The sequence below is a fragment of the Lissotriton helveticus genome, chromosome 1_1 (assembly GCF_964261635.1).
Source record: "Lissotriton helveticus chromosome 1_1, aLisHel1.1, whole genome shotgun sequence".
In the NCBI taxonomy this organism is placed as follows: Eukaryota; Metazoa; Chordata; class Amphibia; order Caudata; family Salamandridae; genus Lissotriton; species Lissotriton helveticus.
The window spans coordinates 1,042,809,969-1,042,830,777 of record NC_136057.1 but is presented as its reverse complement, the minus strand read 5'-3'; the positions used below and the strand labels follow the sequence as shown (position 1 = coordinate 1,042,830,777).

The 20,809-nt window shown below is 44.9% G+C and overlaps 1 protein-coding gene across 3 annotated transcripts in view; it reads right to left on the bottom strand.

Annotated features, from left to right (window-relative positions):
* Positions 1-20,809, bottom strand: part of LOC144820313 (putative serine/threonine-protein kinase pats1) — a 299,277-nt gene that overhangs the window by 236,531 nt on the left and 41,937 nt on the right. For all 3 annotated transcript variants that reach the window (XM_078677888.1, XM_078677895.1, XM_078677890.1), the window contains one exon: positions 2,845-2,943. In XM_078677888.1, coding sequence (XP_078534014.1) covers positions 2,845-2,943 — 99 coding nt within the window. The remainder of the gene's footprint in view (positions 1-2,844; positions 2,944-20,809) is intronic.

Sequence of the window (20,809 nt, the reverse complement as noted above, 5' to 3'; positions counted from 1 at the left end):
CTTAAAACACAAGAAGGCCTATTAGCTGTGAAAGAAGGGATGTTAGAGAATCCTCTCAAAACCAATTTTTGAAAATATAATGAACCAGTGAATTTGACAAAACTACAACCTTAAATCCTTTTGGCACCATGACTTGTGTCAGTAAATAGAGCAGCCTTCTATCATTTGACTAAAGTGAAAAACTTTAGAGTGATTATGTAGTGTACCCTCTCTCTTCAATCCCAAGACAACAAAGTGACTTGTTCTACACAATAAGAATTCTATGACATGTTGAGCGCTACCAGACACTTTCACTTAGTATACAGGCAACTCTAGAAATAGTTATATCGGATGTGCGACATTACAACGCATGCTTTTACATCGCATGCTTTTACAACGCGAGTTTTACAACGCATACCATTACAACGCATAGTGCTTTGGGGCGCTGGATAGTGATTTATTTAATTTACTATTCCAACTCCAGTCCCCGTGGATAGTAGGGAAGGTGTTGGATAGTAAATTAAATATATTCCCTATCCTAGAGCGCCCCCCAGCGCAATGCGTTGTAATGGTTTGCATTGTAAAAGCTACGATGTAAAAGCACTGCGTGGTAAAAGTTGCGTTGTAAGTGATGTTCCCCGTTATATCAAGACTCAGTAATACAAATTGACTCTACTGTAGTCTGACCAAAATGCAATTGTCAGATTACAAAGAATACAGAACACTTCAGCTAAACAAATCATTATCCTGTACAAATGGGATCATATAACCCCTGCCCTGAAAGTACAAAATGGCAGCAAGTGGTCAAAATAATATCTCTCAAAATCCTCTGCATTGTACATTAGGTGATCCAGTGCTTGGGCCTGGTTTAGCACAACTGAAATTCAGAATACACAATCAAAAACATATCTCAGAATAAATTCCTACATTTCAATAAACCTCCATGGGAGACAGCCACTTCTCAGTACAGACATGCAAATTATGGAACAAAATGTCTAAGAAAACCATTTGCAATTCAAGAAGAGCCATGTGTCCTGGCTCTTCCCATAATTTAAGACTACAACCCAATTGGTTTGTTTATGCTACTTCCAAACCTGTCCTACCACTCCTTTCTTTTCTGCCACATGCACAGGGTGCACTCAAACTGCTACAGCAAGTATGGAGCACTCTGGAGCAAGTTGCCCAGAGTGCTCTATCTCTGGGCATCATGCATTACATGAATGCTAAACTACCAACACACTTCTCTCTTTCACACATCTTAGATTCAGAACCACTGACGTGGTCTGCAATGTATTTTGGGCAAATGAGAGACTAATAAAGGCACTGTAGAAATGATGTAACACAATTTAATAATCCTGATGGCACTACATGTTGGCCAGCAAATCTCTTTCAATATAACAATTCAGCTTTTATATGTTATCTGCTTCTAACAGTGCTTTATGTATTGCGGAAACCAGTCTTTCCCTTCCACGAAGCTGAGCATTGCCCTCAGCATTTTATTTCCTGAGGCTTTACTGTATTTATAGCCTCCAACCTTGACTGACCAAATTGATGCGGACTATGGAATGAATTGCCATTCTTCATCATCTCCACTGTAGCCTTTTAGTCTGCAGATAAAGCCACTGACCCAATTTGAGAATCAGTTTACATTAACCTACATTACCCACATGCCGACCCGACCAGAAGGTCAACAAATTATTCAGAAAGACACGTGATTTATCCACAGTATGAGGTACTCACAGTAGGACCAACAAGTTTGATTTGATTTTAAGTAACTCTTTCAGGCAATTTCAAATGGGTCGCATTAAAGAGAACCTTCAAATATTTTTTACTTTGTCTCCTTGAATTTAAATGTTTACCTCAGTGCTACACATGTAAATTAAGTATCTGATTGGATTTCAAACTTATTTGCTCATCTTCAGGGGAAGACAAGTATTAAATATCAATATAATCGACAAACAAATTATAAAAAAAAAACTAAATTAATCAAAACTGCTCATAAAACAATCAACTTATGTGGCTAGAACAAACAACTTTAACCTCTAGGATAGTGGTTAAATGGTGATATGCATCAATAAAAAAGAAACTCAAGCAAGGTGATGTTTGGCCTAACCACACGAGAGACTGTTTAGCATGTACTGTTGCAGTACTAATGTTTGTTAATCAATCTGTAATTCGTACTGCAAAATTCAATGGGTAGGAGGATTATGAGACGTTTTAATCATTCTTACTGGATCCATTGGACCAACTGTGGTGGGTATCTAGAACTGCGGATACAATCACCTGTGATGTTCGCAAAACATAAGTGGTATTTGCTCACAGGGCAACATGATTAATACCCCATAAAAATGTCCTGGCATCATAGGTTACCCATTTTTCTAATTATTGCTCTGCAAATCTTCCGAATTGCAATTATGCATCATAAATATCTTCTCTCCCTCAAGGCCCCGTAGTAAATCAATGCTGTTAAGTGTTCATGTTAATAAGAAACTGTTCTTCTGAACCACTGTATAGCAAATTGCATTGCACATCCCTATAGTAATGTTTAAGAAGGGCAGCCCCACTCTAGCCATATACCATACTTCAAGAGGATGAAATACCATGAGCAGCATATGTATTGTTTTATTCCCATTGTTAGCCTTACAAGAAAACAATTCCCTAGGTCACTACCAGTTACCCTTCGTATCCAATACAATCTGAGGTGTCTTTCCTAATGATACAACTCTCCAATTCAGTATGCATAAACCACACCTCCATGAAATGTGTGTACCATTTAAACAAAGTTCTCATTCAGTGTGAAACCCAGTTACTGCAGCGATTAAGACAAGGCGGTCAACCAGAGGTCTCTCAGCATCGGATCATTACCTGGTTTTTCTGCAGAATATCAGCTCCAGCAGCCAGTAGATCAAGCACTGTGTGCAAGTTCCCAGAGTGTGCCGCATAATGCAGGGGCGTGTTGGTGTGCTAGAAAAAGATAACTAACATTAATGTAAAGATAACATTAATCGCACTAAAGAAGGCTGCAGATATTTTTAATGAAAAACCCACAGCAAAAGTCCAAGCAGGCAGTGCTTTAAAACAAAGTGACAGCCCCAATGCAGAACGTGGTGAGGGGTCCTGGAGTTTTCCAAATGTCACAGACATTTAAAGACCTTGGTCTGAATGGTGCCTCCAATGGGTAGGCCCCATTCAGACCTAGGTCTTTGGTGTAGCCTCTCTTTTGACAGGTCCAGGGAACAGCAGGACAGGCTGGCATCAGTCCTCTATCCAGTTGTACCCTATTGTCCATTAATAACGAATTGAGGAAACCCTCTCCATGGAGCAATCTCTAAGAAAGTTACCACGCTTCTGGAACTATGTCACTCCCACCCACAAAAACTCTGCCTACCATGAGAACTGGGCACCTAAAACAAACCAGTATGGTGTGGTTTGTTCATTCCTTAATGGTCCAACAATATTCAGTGCCACTTCTCGAGGTTTGCTTGGCAGATTGCGACACTGACTGAAGGGGACATGTCATGATAACCTTATTGTGGTTGCAACATTCACTGCAATTTCTGATGCTGCTCTCCATCTCTCACTCACGACCAGGTCACCATAAATCTTCTCCTTGGTTTTCACTCCCAGCTAAATGACCTTCATACCTCCTACGTGCAACAGCAGGAATTAACCTCATTGCTCTGAACAAACAAGCATCTTTCTCAGACAACTCCTTCCTAACACTCCAACAAAACTTCATTTCTGTCCCAAGGCCTCTCGTCTTAAAACCCTTCCTTAACTATTTTCTTTTCACCATTATTCCTCTGTTACAACACCATCAGTAACCACATACGTTATCTGAACCCAACTACATTCTTCATCACTCACACTAGCACCCCCCCCCCACCTCAATAAACATCAGCAGCACATGTCTTGGCTCCCAGTATGTAGTCAGCTTTGAAAGTGTATCATTATACGTCCAGTAACCATTTCAGAATCCTTGCTGAGACCGCATCTAATCTCATTTTATAGACTTGTTCACGCATTGGTTTGGGGTCAGGTGTTACTGTGAAACACATCACCCCAGTGAGGAAATGTGGTTGATTATGTGGTTGGGTGACCTCACCCTGAAAGAAACTCACAACCCTATCTTGTGTCCAGTCAGGCTCGTTTGTAAAACCTTAGCTCAACCATGGGTAGCTGTGCCTTCAAGCAGTACAAAAGAACAAGTGCAATTCATTTAGAAGTACCAAAACAATTGAATAAAAGAGAAACATGACATAAAAGAAATCCAACACCAGTTTATAAAAATAGATGGTATTTTCATGAATTTTTATACACCAAAATAAAGAAAATCCACAGAAAGGTTACGTACATAAATGTTTAAGTAAATCATAAGTCACAGCTTTTCACTCAAATTGTAAACAAGCTCTGACAACAACAGCAGTTACCGGTTGCTTTGGAAACTTTAAAAAATGTTTTATTAAGTTGCGATCGGGTACTTCAACTCGCTTTTGGTGACCAGTAAGACAAAGCAGAACAATTTCAAAGCATAGTTACAGAGGACAGTCAAAGCAGACTCCAGTCTAGTCCCAGGCTCTATGGGTGAATCACCATATGCATCAACAGGAGATGTTGAAGATGAAGATCCAGTCAACTGGGGTCTTGCTTGGTCCGCCCCTCAGTCCTCAAATGCAGTGGAGCACTTTGGCCACAGAGGTGGATGTCCCTCAAAGTCCAGGTGAAGCCCAGCCAAAAAACTGTTGTTGCTGGTCTACTGATCTCCGGTCACAGCTAAACCAATGGTTCCCTTTAACGGAGGCTAGTGTCCGCCTTGGGTGATCAAACTGCATTTTGATGGCCCTTTCTGATCCAGCAGACATGGGTGCAACTTTTGTGTGTCTGTGTGTCAGGGTCTGTCTCCTGGGCTGCACTTCGGCAAGTGGTTGTGGCTACCACCTCGACCAATGCAGCTTCTTCAGCTCTTGTGGCCTGACTCTTGGAATTCGCTGCTTTTGTATGGGTCTCACAGACTAGTTTTTCTCAAGCAGGGGCACCACAGGCACAGTTCTGTCTGTACTAGCTGAAGAGCAGCAGGTGCAGTGTAGCCTTTGGTACAGCCTCTCTTTACCAGGTTCAGGGAACAACAGGGCTTTGGTCCTCTCTCCTGTGCAGACATGATCTGAGGTCTGGGTGATAGGGGTGCCACTTTAATGCCCACAACTTCCCTTAGGGCATGCGATGACTATTAGCCAATGGGCTACAAGGTCCACTTCAGCTTGATGATAACTTCCTGCAAACTGTGGCATCTAGCTATCCCAGAGTGCAACATTCTGCCTACTCTCAAGATGGCAGGACCCCCCTCTTAGTTTGTGGAACTTGGTACCCCACCCTAGAGGTTTGGCTACCTGATGGCTACATGTCCACAGGAAAACCGGTTTGGCAACTGTTTTCACTTCTTTGTCTCAGACACCAAACCTGCCTACCACAACAACAGAGCAGTGCCTTTTGTGTGTGTCTACAATTTGCCCTTCAAGGGCGTCTTCCCCTTTGAAGCTTGCCTTTTGGGCTCACACCCTGTGTGGGTTCCTACCAGGGAGAGGTAACACCTCTTCTAATGGCAGGACTCTATTGTGTTCTTTTCTGGGAGTTGTTCACATGTCTCCCCAAGAGGGCAGAAGGCTGTCTTGTGGCCAGCATCTGCGAATGGCCACTGAAAATCTTGGGCAACAGAGTGCCAACTCTCTAAAGTTGCCTTTACTCAAGTTACATTAAATTTAACTTGTGCATCAAGTCAGGTTTAATGCAATGATTCTTTTGATAACTTGAAGGACCAACTTTAGTAGTCCCATTTAGAAGTTAGCACAGTTGAGTTGTCAGGGTGTAATCCTCCACTTTCCAAGGGGCTACTAGCCTTCTACAGTAAACATGGAAATGTGGGTTTTTTACTGTTAGGACACATAAAAAACACATGTCTTGTGTTTTAATATACAGCATCCTGCCTTAGGGATTGATGCCTCCCTTATAGGTAACAACATAAGCGTATTATATAAGTATTTATATATATATGTATATAAATATATAGAGATATATATATATATATATATATATTTTTTTTTTCAACAAACGCCCTGAAGCAGTGAAAGGGCACACGGCAACATTCTGCCCTCCGGCTTAGTATTGCAGTCCGCATTTACCACCTCACATATTAATATTTTCATGCCGACGCGTTTCGAGGCTCCGGGCCTCTTCTTCATGGGCTGCCAACAAACTTCACAGATGACTCGCATTCAAAATGACGACTTTTATTAAAGCAGTGCCTCCCTCAAGGGCGTGTCCTGTTTACATCGTCCATGGTGAATTATGGGGCACGTAGTCTTGTCATGCGATCTTTGTTTTCGCCTTTGAGTAAGATCAACTGTGGAGTTCAGGTTTTGGCTCAGTCTTTTTTGTTTATTATTCTTTACCTTGAGTAGGTAGTAGGTATGTAGATGCGGGCTCATGTGCATGTAGAACGCTGCGCTGTCAGTGCTCCATCTGTTGGAGCTCTCAGCCACAACCAGCCAGGAAATTGTTCGTCTCTAACTGATGTTGGTGCTCCTTTCCGCGGCCGGGGCAGCCGCGTGTAATTTTTTCCAACAAACGCCCTGAAGCAGTGAAAGGGCACACGGCAACATTCTGCCCTCCGGCTTAGTATTGCAGTCCGCATTTACCACCTCACATATTAATATTTTCATGCCGAAGCGTTTCGAGGCTCCGGGCCTCTTCTTCATGGGCTGCCAACAAACTTCACAGATGACTCGCATTCAAAATGACGACTTTTATTAAAGCAGTGCCTCCCTCAAGGGGGTGTCCTGTTTACATCGTCCATGGTGAATTATGGGGCACGTAGTCTTGTCATGCGATCTTTGTTTTCGCCTTTGAGTAAGATCAACTGTGGAGTTCAGGTTTTGGCTCAGAGGGCACTTAGAGAGAACATTACACACGCGGCAGCCTGGCCGCGGGGAAGAGCACCTTCATCAGCTAGGGATCAAGCTCCCCTGTGCTGGAGTGAGGCTGTGTCCTGAACTATTTGGAGACAATACGGCACGGTATTTATATATGCCAAATTAATCATCCTGACAGCACCGTGCCTACTTAAGGAAACAAACGAACTTTAAATTATGAAATATGCACTCTAACTCACTTAAAGGAAAACCACCATGCACAAATGACTGCGTGCCCCAGAATGCACTTTTGCACCAGGACGAAGGTATGGATGTACACGTCATGAAGGGTGGGGCAGGCTTGTGAATAAATACGGTGCAAACATGACGCAGAGTTTGAGAGTAATTTCTGTGCCCATGATGAGGAGGCTGTGAGCCTTGAAACGCGTTGGCAGCAAGATACAAAAACGGCAGCAAGAAGGAAGATTGCATTCTTTAAGCTGGAAGCTAAAATACAGAGTGTGCCTTCCCGATGCTACAGGGCACTTAGAGAGAACATTACACACGCGGCAGCCTGGCCGCGGGGAAGAGCACCTTCGTCAGCTAGGGATCAAGCTCCCCTGTGCTGGAGTGAGGCTGTGTCCTGAACTATTTGGAGACAATACGGCACGGTATTTATATATGCCAAATTAATCATCCTGACAGCACCGTGCCTACTTAAGGAAACAAACGAACTTTAAATGATGAAATATGCACTCTAACTCACTTAAAGGAAAACCACCATGCACAAATGACTGCGTGCCCCAGAATGCACTTTTGCACCAGTGACGAAGGTATGGATGTACACGTCATGAAGGGTGGGGCAGGCTTGTGAATAAATACGGTGCAAACACGACGCAGAGTTTGAGAGTAATTTCTGTGCCCATGATGAGGAGGCCGTGAGCCTTGAAACGCGTTGGCAGCAAGATACAAAAACGGCAGCAAGAAGGAAGATTGCATTCTTTAAGCTGGAAGCTAAAATACCGAGTGTGCCTTCCCGATGCTACAGGGCACTTAGAGAGAACATTACACACGCGGCAGCCTGGCCGCGGGGAAGAGCACCTTCGTCAGCTAGGGATCAAGCTCCCCTGTGCTGGAGTGAGGCTGTGTCCTGAACTATTTGGAGACAATACGGCACGTTATTTATGTATGCCAAATTAATCATCCTGACAGCACTGTGCCTACTTAAGGAAACAAACGAACTTTAAATTATGAAATATGCACTCTAACTCACTTAAAGGAAAACCACCATGCACAAATGACTGCATGCTCCAGAATGCACTTTTGCACCAGTGACGAAGGTATGGATGTACACGTCATGAAGGGTGGGGCAGGCTTGTGAATAAATACGGTGCAAACACGACGCAGAGTTTGAGAGTAAATTCTGTGCCCATGATGAGGAGGCTGTGAGCCTTGAAACGCGTTGGCAGCAAGATACAAAAACGGCAGCAAGAAGGAAGATTGCATTCTTTAAGCTGGAAGCTAAAATACCGAGTGTGCCTTCCCGATGCTACAGGGCACTTAGAATATATATATATATATATATCCACTCCTCTCCTCTCCTCGGTGCCCAGCCGGAACACCACCAAAGGATGAATGACAGACTCCAAATGTCGTGGAAAATGCAGGTCTTTTTTTATTTTCTCAAAAGGTCAGACGCGTTTCGAATACCTCCGTATTCTTTCTCAATTTACAAAAACGTAGTCCACTCTTAGTTTTTATACATAGATTTTTCCATTGTGTGATGCTTTCACCCCCTCCACCTGATGTATAGAAATGAAGGAAATACTCGACGGGTATGCATGCTGGGACTTATAGTTTGAAGAACCTTATTCAATGGATTGTGTGTCCTTTGCACAACATTACAGCATGAATGCAATGTAATGAGAGTTAGTAATGTTGAGGAAATGGCGTAATGCACATGTAATACCAAATTTGTCGACTTCATCAAAAATGAACATTCTAAATGATGTTAAGATAAATATTTTCACCATAATATTCCAATGGATATAAATAAATAAATATATACATTGATAAAATGTCTGGTACCAAAAATATATATGTTTGAATACATATCTACAATTTTACGAAAACCAACACTTCATATATGATAAATCCATTTTTTTTAAAAAAGATAATGATAAGATGTTAAAAATTATTGCTACTCTAAAATCCTATACATTAGTTACGGAATAAATTCCTGATTTCATAAATGGTGAACATCATCAATTCATGTTAGTCTGATGGATTTATGTGCAAAATTACGCATTGTGCAAAAATACAAACTAAGTGCAAATGCATTGTTTCATAGCAGCATCCAAACATTTCCTTCATAAAGTGCAATTAGTGATGTGATGATTTTTCCAAAAAGACAACAATAAACACAATTTATACTTATTGATACTAAGAGTTATAACTCATTCATCAATATATCCAATGTTAAAACTTATAAGTAAAAAATTGAATTATACTTATAATGTGAAAAACTAAAAACAATATTGAGACAATTGAAAAACAGGGGCCACTAGTTACGTATTTCATTTTTTCAGGAATATATGGGATATGGGATATACTGTACAGTAAAAATGGATTTTTGGATGATTGGATGTTAGAGGAAATGGTGTAGATCCTCTGTATTATTTAATCCATTTGGGTGCCTACTATCCAATTCCACGATATATTTAGATTCCAACTGACGCAGGCTCTTTTCCCGATTCCCACCTCGCGGATTGTCATTTACAGCGGCAATGACAAAATATTTTAAATCCACTAATTTATTTTGGTGGATGGCTTTAAAATGTCTTGCGACCGGGTATGTGCTATCGTTATTTACAATCGCACGTGTTGCAGAATCCTGACGTGCACCTGCTGCTTGGTACTACCCACATACCTAAGCCCACAGGTGCACGTCAGGATATAAACTGCATACTCAGTTTTACAGTCAAAGCACCCCTGGATTTTAAACTCTTTTGGGCTGAATGGTGTGGTGTATCTCTTAGTTGTGGCACCAAATTTACAGGCCCGACATGACGAGCATTTGTAAAAGCCCTGTTTTTCAGGTATCCATGAAACCAATTTCTTTCTAGTGCTGAGATCCGGAATGCTTTTAGCTATTTGACTTCTCATGGAGATGCCCCTACGATATGTTATGATGGGTTTATCCGGTATCTCAGGTGTCATGACTGCATCGGTCTGTACTATCGCCCAATTCCGATTAATAATAGATCGAAGTTGGCGATGCTGGCTATTGTAGGTTAAAATTAACCTTGGGGTGTTGGAAGTTTCCTCATTCTCTCGAGATTCCATATCCTCCATATTGGTGACCAACAATGTTTCCCTAGGTCTACTATTGGCTTTGTCCAAAGCCCTTTGTAGACTGTGTGCCGTATAGCCTCTTCTACGGAATCTCTCAATCGCTTCTCGCATGCATGTGTTCTGTTGTTCCTCACTACTACATATGCGTTTAATGCGAAGAAGCTCTCCGTAGGGAATGCTTTCAATAAGATGTCTCGGATGAGCACTCGAGGCATGCAACGTAGAGTTGCCGGCCGTTGGCTTTCTATGTAGAGTAGTACTTAAACCACCATTCTCTATATATACTCTCGTGTCCAAAAAATCCACTTCAGTGCAACTTACATTTGAAGTAAAATTCAAATTGATCTGATTTGCATTTATATCACATATAAAATCATTGGCACTTTCATTGTTACCCTTCCACAGGACAAAAACATCATCTATGAAGCGCAACCACAATTTTATGTGATCTCCATATTGTTTGTAAAGTACTTGTCTAAGTGTCTGCTCCTCCCACCAGCCAACCACTAAACAGGCATAGCTGGGGGAGAAGCAAGACCCCATCGCCACACCTCTGCACTGTCTGTATATAGTTTTTTCAAATACAAAATAATTGTTGTTTCAGCACCATTCAATACTTTTCATGATCATTTTGTTATGTTCATAGTTCTCAATGGACCTGGTTGATAGGAAATGTTTTACTGCATTCAATCCTACTTGATGATCTATGCAAGTATATAAGGATTCAATATCCATTGTTATCAGTTTCATGCCGTCTTCCCACTTTACATTGATAATTTTGGTTAAAAAATCCCCTGTGTCCTTTACATACGACGGTAAATCCTTCACCAGGTCTTGTAGATAGTAATCAATGTATTGAGATAGGTGCTCACTGGCACTTTCAATTGCAGAGATTATTGGGCGTCCTGGGACAGGTGTTCTTTCTTTGTGGGTTTTGGGAAGAAAGTATATAGATGGTAATGTCGGTGATTCATTCCATAGAAAGGCATATTCTTCTTTGGAAATCATGTTATCCCTTTTGCATTGGAGTAGATGTTTCCTCAATGTCTCCAATGCTCTCATATATTCCTTATTGTTTGTTTCCACATAGCACATGGTGTCAGATAGCTGTCGATTTGCTTCCATCAGATAGTCCTTTTTTGGCCACAGGACTATATTGCCGCCTTTGTCTGACGCTTTCACGATTATTTCTGTGTTGTTTCCTAATTTGGCCATTAATCGGTTATATTGGATCTGATTTGAACTTAATTTTTTAGGATGGTGACTGACACGATGATATAAATCTTTTATGTCTTCAGTTACTCTGTCATGGAAGATGGAATATATATATATATATCATACAATAAAGAGGAAAGTTTGGGCTCTGTTATTATTTAAATGGCAAAGTCGAGTTGGCAGTTAAAACTGCTATGCCAGTATCTGTATGCAATGGCAGGCTGGGCGCCTTGCTTTCACTTTGTAAGGCTCATGGTGGCATAACAAGTGCTGCAGTCCATGAGGGACACTTTAACTTACAGGCCCTAAGTACACCTGGTATCATACACTAGGGATGTATCAGTAAGTTTTTTTCTTTTTTTTTTTTTAATTAACCAATTTTATTAAAGGAATGAGTTGATTCTTTCATGCCAAGTAGAAAACCAACACAGAAATGCTACATATTCCGGTCCACAACGGAGAGAAATTCGCGTTAACAAATCACCAAAAAGGTATGTGAGGCACCAGCATTTGGAGCACAATAAAGTACGTTCCTTGGGACACAGTTCGCCAAGTTACTCGATGGTGCAAACCTCTTAAACAGCTCCATCTAGGGCGGATTCAGAGTGTAGATGTTTTTTTTAGCTATTGTAGGCGCTGTATTTAACAGAGTGTCTCTCACAAAGAAGCTGTCTGTAAATACAAGAAGTTGTGTGTCGGTCTAGCCAGTAAACAGTGTTAAAAATCTTGCCTGACTTTACCATTGAGCGCCTACAATTATTTCATTGATAAGGACGACACCCAAGGAGCTTTTTTTTATTTTATTTTTTATTTTTAAGTTTCAAAAACCTTTATTGATTCATAGAGCATGGTACATCAATGTATGAACTCCGAATAATGACATTAAGCATTAGAAAGCCTATTTAGGCCATCTTCCCATGCTGTGTCGTATTAGTCATTAACCTAAAATTAAAGGGATAATCAAAAGTTACCCTAGCCCCTCCCTCCCCCCCTTTACATAACATGGATGAATTCGTAGGAAGCAAATGTCCATAGTAGTCCGGAAGCAGTCCATATGCATAGCAGATGTACAAAGAGCGATGTAAGGGCGTCGTCCATCTCCTGTAACCCACCCTCCCAGTTGCTAGTAAGGAGACATAACAATCAATTCTTGACCCCGACACAGAAATCTTAATTAGGTATAGTCCTGTATGAAGACAGAGCGAGCAACAAATACAAATTCAACCCTAGTAGCAGGTGAGCGGTAGTAGAGTGTGTGCGGATAAGGATTCACTCAGATGCTGTAGTGAGTAGCGTTGCAGTGGGTAGAGCCTCCACAGCCTGACTTTCTTCTTCCTCTGCACTCAACCTAAGAAGATATGCCGTGAGTGGTGCCCATATGTCTTTCGGCTGTGAGGTGAGGGGTAGGAGCTCAGCATAGTGGTGTAACCTCTCTTGCCATGTGGACAGGGAGTGAATCCAACATTTAAACTTGGGGGTGCGGCCTCTGCCCCAGCGGCATGCAATTAAGCGCTTAGCAAGCAGTAGACTCATGGCTAGAATTTTTTTGTGTACGGTGACTACAGATTGCGTTAGTCCCAACAGTGCCATGAGTGGACAGGGGGTGATTGTCACACGAGCATGCTCGTGAGTCCCTCAAATACCTGATCCCAGTACCTAACAATTTGGGGGCAAAACCACGCTAAATGCATGAAATCGGCTCCAGCGGCACCACATCGAAGACAGCAGTCAGTGTCTCTTAAGCGAAACTTGTGTAATTTGGCAGGTGTGTGATAGAGCCTGTGAAGAAATTTATAATGGAGTAGCCGCAGTCTGCTGTTGCCGGTAATTGCCTGTGTTTGAGTGCAGCTGGTTTCCCACTGTTGGTCAGTGAGGGGTGAGTCCAAGTCTCCATCCCATTCCAATCTAGCTCTAGCAGGGGCGACACTGGGCGCATTCAGCGCGTGTTTGTAAAGCATGGATATGACATGTCGGGGGCTTCAGGTTGTACCAATGCATGTAGTGGAGGAATTTTATCAGGTTCAGCGGGGAAAGAGGGAGTTAAGGCTCGTACATTTTGCCTCAGTCTGGTAAATAGAAAGGTATCCATAGTAGATGGTGCCACTTCCCCGAAAAACTGTTCCGCCGTGCGGAATGTGCCCTGTACATAAAGGTCTCCCCAGCAGCTTATTTTAAATTTACGGAGCATTACGTGACATATTACTTCACATGTGACTTGTAGCCTAGGGTCATTAAGCAAGGTTGGGTTGGGCGAGTAGGGAAATGGGTTACCCAGTACCGTGAGAAGACGGTCCCATGCCTGTACAGTGCAGTCCACAGTGGAAGGGTCACGGCTCCTCTGACTGACATGGGTATGAATATATCCAGTGGGGACAACAGGGCTCATATAGCCTTCCTCTACGGCCAAATGAGCCATATATGGTGGAGGGTGATACCAGTAAACCGCGAAATGAGCTTGCGTGCAGTCGTAATACCTCTCAAAATTGGGTACTTCAAATTCACCCAGATGGAAAGGGAGCATAAGAGTGTCGAGGCTGAGTCTAGCTTGTTTCCCTCCCCATATGAGACGCGAAAGCTGGGAATTGAGGGTGCGGAAAAAGACGGCGCCAGGGTTGTATGGGATGTTAACAAATAGGTATAGCAGCTTGGGTAATATGTTCATTTTTATCAGCGAAATGCGGCCCGCCATGGAGAGAGGAAGGTGTAGACATTTCGAGATGTTGTCTGTAATCTTGTCCATTGTGGTGCCATAGTTGGCATGCATCATTGCTTCCTTGTCCCTGAGTATATGAACCCCCAGATATTTCACCTCCTCCTGCTCCCACAGCAATGGGTAGTCGAGTTGGAAAATTTGCGTAGTATCTCTGAGTGGGAAGATAGCAGATTTAGACCAATTAATCTGGATTCCAGTAACACCTCCAAATTTAGTAATTTCGCGAAGTATTGGGTTTAGATTCACGCAGGGTTTTTCAATGTACAAGGTAATATCATCGGCATAGAGTGACACCAGGAGAGGCCGGGAGCTATAAATGAGGGAGTAGTGGTTGTATTTTTGCCTAAGTATTGCAGCCAGGGGCTCAATTGCCAAGGCAAAGAGGATGGGGGATAGTGGGCAGCCCTGTCGGGTCCCTCGCTGGGCATGAAACGGAGCAGGTCTGGATCCATTGAGGAGTACAGTAGCAGTGGGCTGATGATAGAGCAGTTTCACCCAGTCTAGGAAACTGAACGGTAACCCCATATATTGTAGTGTACCAAGCAAGTAGTCCCATTCAAGGGAATCAAATGCCTTGGTGGCATCAAGAAAGACCGCAACAGCATCACATTTGGGGTTGAGATCTTGGATCACGGCGTGAAGTGTGCGGAGATTATGGGAAGTAGCCCGATTGGGCACAAACCCAGCTTGGTCAGGAAGAACTAGGCGTTCCATGAGGAGATTGAGTCTCGTGGCTAACACCTTGGCTAGTATTTTAGTGTCATTGTTTATGAGGGAGAGGGGTCGGTAGGAACCGCAGTGTGAAGGGGACTTACCGGGTTTAAGTAGAGAAGTAATAAGCGCCTCCCTCATGGTGCAGGGCAGGCTGCCCTCCTCCAGGGCGGCGTAGTATATCTGTTTCAGGATGGGGGCCAATATGGGGGCATAGAGTTTATAAAAATCGATAGGGAGGCCATCGGAGCCTGGGGCTTTGCCACAGCGCATACTCATAATGGCGTCCGTTATCTCCTCGAGTTCCAACGAAGCATGTAAAAACTTCTGTTGTCCCTCCCCTAGCCACGCCAGCGCGACGTCTTCAAAGTATGTGGGGAGGTCAATAGGTTCCCCTCTGTGTGATGTGTACAGTGTATGGTAGTGGTTTCGGAATACGCGGAGGACATCAGGGAAGTTCCTGTGTATGTCCCCACTGTCATCCTGTATTTCTGTGACGTAAGTCATAAATCAGGGGGGTTTAACAGCATTCGCCAGAGCCCTCCCCGGTCTGTCTCCCTCTCCGTATATACGTGCCATGTGTGGGCGCCCTAAAAACTTTCCCTCCTTGTCTGCCACCTGTGTGTATTCAGAAATTTTGCTACGCAAACGTAGGAGAGTGTCGGGGTCAACTGGGTTGCGAGTTCTGGACCTTTCTAGCTCCTTAATCTCGACTTCTAGTTTATGCAGTTCAGTGCGCAGAGATTTTAGCACTCCGCCACCCTTCGCGATGTACCATCCCCTGACGGTAACCTTAAAGGCTTCCCAGACAGTGGTCATACTATCTAGAGAGGAGATGTTGCGTTCGAAAAAGTCGCGAATATCTTGTTCGAGTTCGGCCTTAAAGGCCGCATCTCGAAGGTGAGCAGGATTGAGACGCCACGACAGGTAGGGGGAAACATTCAGGGGTATTTGGAGCTCTACAAGGACTGGAGAGTGGTCCGAGAAGGTGCGAGCGAGATGCACCGCTCGGGCCAGCCAGGGAGCTAACCCAGCAGAGATAAACACATAGTCGAGTCTTGCCCAGGTAGAGTGTAGGAAGAGTAATGTGTGCCTTCTCGTAAGGTAGGGTGGAGGTGTCGCCACGCATCTATTAGGTTGTTATCCGCCGCGACCTCGTACAGGGCGCGCTGCATGTTAGTGTAATGTGCGGGGAGCGGGCGGGACCGATCGGCAGAGGGCTGCATAGCAGTGTTAAAATCCCCACCCAGAATAACGTGTGTGATGCCTAATGTGTGTATCTTGCTCCATAACACCATCAGGGTGGATGGCTGGTCTACATTGGGGCCATAGAAGTTGGCTAACAATACATCGTGCGAGCATAGACGACCCCATACTAGACAGAATCTGCCCTCATTATCAGTGTCGCAGCCTGCGGGTATAAAGGCCACTCCCTTTTTAATCAAAATCGTGACCCTCTAGCGTAGTTAGAATACTGTGAGACGGTGCGACTGGAGGCCCATCTAGTCGCGAAAGTGAGGGCTTGGCGGGGGGAGAGGTGCGTTTCCTGCAAAAGGGCAACATTTACGCCCTGTCTGTCAAGGTATCCTAGTATCTGTCTACGCTTCTAGGGTCGTTCAGGCCTCTTATATTCCAGGATATGAACCTAATACTCTGTGCTTGATCAGTGCGGGTCATGGTGGCTGGGAAAGGGGTATGGCAGAGAACGGCGGTGCAGGTAACGAGTAAGTGTACACAAGTGGAACAACTGCAGTATTAGCAATACATAGCATGTGCAATTGATGTAATAGTGGTACTCCGGACTTAGGACAAATGTGCCCCCCCTCCCTCCTCTCTCACACTGGCTACCCCAACTCTCCAGGAAAAAACCATCCCACCCCCCATAAACCATCCACTGAGAAGCTGCTCCCAGCAGTAACAGTCCCAACAAAGGAAAGTCATTAAGCCTCAACGGGTAATGCCTTTAGAAGGAGGGCCGATAGGGGCTCCCTCCCATAATACTCCATCTCCCTATTTCACCCATCCACCACCACCTGGGTCTCAGGGGCGGAAACAACGGGGTGGAGAGGAGCAGTCCGGGGACAATAGAAATTCATTGGTCTACAATAGTGTAATACATCACCAATCAGCAGGATGTCGTCATGGTGCCGGGAGGAGGAATCACACCGCTGGATGAGTTCATCTTCAAAGTGGCACCTCAAGAGGGTTCCGACATGGGTGAAAGAGAGCGGGACCGGTGCCTGGCAGCAGCTTCTCGCAATACTGACCTCCTGTCATGTTTCAAGTATTCTTCAGCTTGATGAGGCGTTTGGAAGATGTGCTGGCGGCCTCGATGGTGGAACCGCAGACGTGCAGGGTAAAGCATTGCATATTGGATACTGCAGGATTGGAGCTGCTTCTTCACTGCCAGGAATTTGCGTCGAGCCACTTGCACCGCCTGGGTGAAATCTGGGTAGAAGGATAGCGTGGTGTTCTCAAAGCGAACTCCCCCATCTCTCGTGCCAGGCGTAGCAAAGTGTCCCTGTCTCGGTAGTTGAGAAATTTCATGATAATCGGACGGGGTGTCGCTCCTGGAGGAGGTTTGGGCGCCAGTGACCGATGTGCACGTTCAATAACTAGGTGCGCCGAAAAAGAGTTGCGGCCAAAAATGTCGCATAGCAGACGTTCCAGGTAATCTTCCAGGCGGCCAGTGTTTGTGGATTCTGCTAGGCCAAGCAGGCGCACATTGTTCCGCCTGGAGCGCGCTTCCAACTCCTCATTTTTGTCCGCAATTACCTTCAAGAGTTTGTCCATCTGCATCACTTGCTGTCGAGTTGTGGTTGTGCCATCCTCTAGGCCTGAAATTCTATGTTCAGCTTCTTTGAGGCGTTCCTCATGCCCATCTAACTTGGCCACCACATTGTTCAGCCTGAGATTCATGGAATCAATTTTGGAGTCTATTGAGGTCAGGCTTTTTTGCATGGTGATCAGTAGGGTTTTCCAGCCGTCGTCCTGTGTCTCTGGGGGGTCTGCTTCGACCGGAGTCTTGGAGCTGGTACCCGGTGTCCTGCGGCCCTCGAAAGGCAGCTTCGACTGCCTAGGTTCAGTCTTCCCCATCCTGACAGCCCGGGCCGAGCAAGGACGTTGTAGGTCAGGGTTCCTAACGGTCAGCCCACGTTCCCCCACTCGGCTGCGCAAATCCAGCGCTAGTGTGCTCTGGGCGAGGTAAAGGCGAGCATGTCGTCTGGGTTAACAGTGCTATTAGGCGCAGGTAACTTGAGGGACTGGCTCCGGAGTCACTGATGGTCCAAGCGTGAGCAGCCCAGACGAGCGAGCGAACTCACCACCCACAGGATCGGAGGATATGGAGTGGCGAAACGAGTGGAAGGACCTTCAGTTAAAGTAGCCACAGGCAGCAGAGGCAATGTAGGCAGCAGTACCTCTCACCTCCCCTCGGCAGGCCCAGGCCGGCGAACAGGGTCCCCAGAGGCGGGCGTGGGTTGAAGCGCCTCAGGAAGGCTACGAAATCAGCAACAGGGCCAGGCGTGCAGTGGTCGTTTCGTTGGGCGCCACGAAATGGCTGCCGGCATGCAGGAGGTGGAGGAGGAGCAGGGGCCCGGAGGCTTCCCTCCACCGGCGCCGTGTTATCAGGACGGTTCAAGTGTGTGACGCTGCAGACACGGTGGAGCACAGCCCAGCAGGCTCAAGGATGATGCAGCCCCTTACCAGGTTTTTAAGAGTCACACAAGAGTCCACAGAGTTCGCCAAAATGGAGGACGTGGGTCCCAATTCCGTAGCGTGCGCGCCCTTAGCGTTACAGGCGTTTATCTGCCCTCTGTCCCCACCGCCCCCACTGCCTCACCCAGGGGCAGCCAAACGCGGTAATATCCGGGAGGCGGGGGGGGGCCCTCAGGTCGTCCCGTATCCCCGGATCGCCAGCCGGAGTTGTTGTGGCTGATGGCGGCAGGAAGGGGGGTAGGGGGGCCCCCAACGGCACCCCGGCACCGTCCTCCGGTCACCGGGGCTCCGGGGGAGCGGCAGCAGGCACAGCGGTGATTTGTCCCGGTCCAATCGGGGCGTCGCACGAGGGAGCAGGGTCTTTTACCTGGTGCGGCCCGCTAGGCCCCGCAGCACCGGCCCCCAGTAGATTGCAGCAGCCGCCGAGAAGCGCAGCCTCCTCCACAGCTCCGTCCCACGGCAGCTTCAAGCTCGCTTCCCCAGCTCGCCGCAGGCGGTACAACCCTGAAACTCTCACCGAGTGTGTAGGAGAACCCCCGGAAGGGAGCGGGGGTATTTGTAGCCAGTTTTATGTGGCCAGGATGGGGGTTATGTTGGACGTTGTCCCCGGTCGGGCAGGAGCTCTACACCAGAGCGGCCATTACGCTCCAGCGCCATCTAGCGCCCTCCCCATGTATCAGTAAGTTAACGTATGCCAATTGGCTATAACCCAAACAAACATACCATTTGGAAATGCCTATAAATGTAAAGTTCATACCAAATCCCTTTTTAAAATCATAAACTCACTCCTCAACACATACTTCACACCGCTGGTACTTCACATATTTCTCCAGTAGCCTACTCAAGGTACTAGTTATTTCCAATGAATTCTCCATTAATCTGATATAACATTCCATAATGCTAAGGGGTGGCAACAATTTATCCATGTTTCCTGATACTGCTAACTGCATAATAGTCTTACCCAGATCCTTTTTTTGGTTTGATCCCACCGCCAAAATATTGTGTCTCAAGCAGGATATTTCCTCCTTTCTCAACCAACATATTTCTGCTCTTAATGTCAAACTCTGGCCAATAAACTTCTGAAGAAACTTCTGGACTCACAGATTGTGATCCGGCTATGAATTGCCAAATATCAGGACATCATCCTGAAAATACGTCACACCCACATTATCACCTGACATAGACGTCACAGCTGTTTGAAATACAGAGGCTGATGAAACAGGTCCAAATATCATATCCTAAACTCGTATGCTTCTAAGGGTGCAATAAACCCTATATATCCTTGTGACTCATTAAGTAATTTTATCTGGCAAAATGCCAAGCCTAGATCCAAGGTGGTAAACAACCTAGCTCCTGAAAGCATCATCAGTATTTCTGTAATGTTTTGCAAAGAGCACTTGTCCGCCACCACATACCTGCTAAGCCTACAGAAAGGCAAATTTCCTCATTTGCCTTCTTAGCCACCACATGAGGGGCCAAACACTCTGTCGCCTCGACCAATACCATCACCCATGATTTGCACAGTTTCTCCATTTCTTTTTCAATGTATCACAAACGTTAATGGGCAATCTTTTGACCAATGAAGCAACTGGAAGCACACATAATTTTTAATTTTATCTTATGGATGAATGGCTTGATACATCGTGGCTCGCACATGAAGCCTTCTGGAACATCTTCTCAAAATCTTCACACTAATGCTCTTTCTTCTGTAAATGTACTTGTGGCTGTGCATTAGGATTTACACAAAAAAAATCTTTATGATGTGGCCACCTAATGAGGTTGTTTTCCTTGAATGACACGTACAATTTTCCCACAACCATGAAACTCAATGATGGCTTGAAAATAACTTTTTATTTAACAGCATAGCCTCCTACCTCCTAGCCTGAAGTCCGTTCTGTATATCTGTATATGCCCCCCAAAAATCTGCTTAAATACATCTTCAAAAATGATGGTGAATCATGTACAAGAATCAAATATTATTTCTATGACTTTCCCTTCCACTTTTACCTAGTCAGAAGGGCCCCCGCCCACCCGAGATGCAACATGACTTCATTACATATCACTTTCACAGCCTTCATTATTTTCCCTTGAATAACACTCTCACATTATTTAACATAGTAATCATCTCTGCTGCATTTGTTACATGTTATTAACAACCACAGGGTCTGTCCATAAACCCTGAACCCGGGACAATCGGTTATTACATCAAACAATA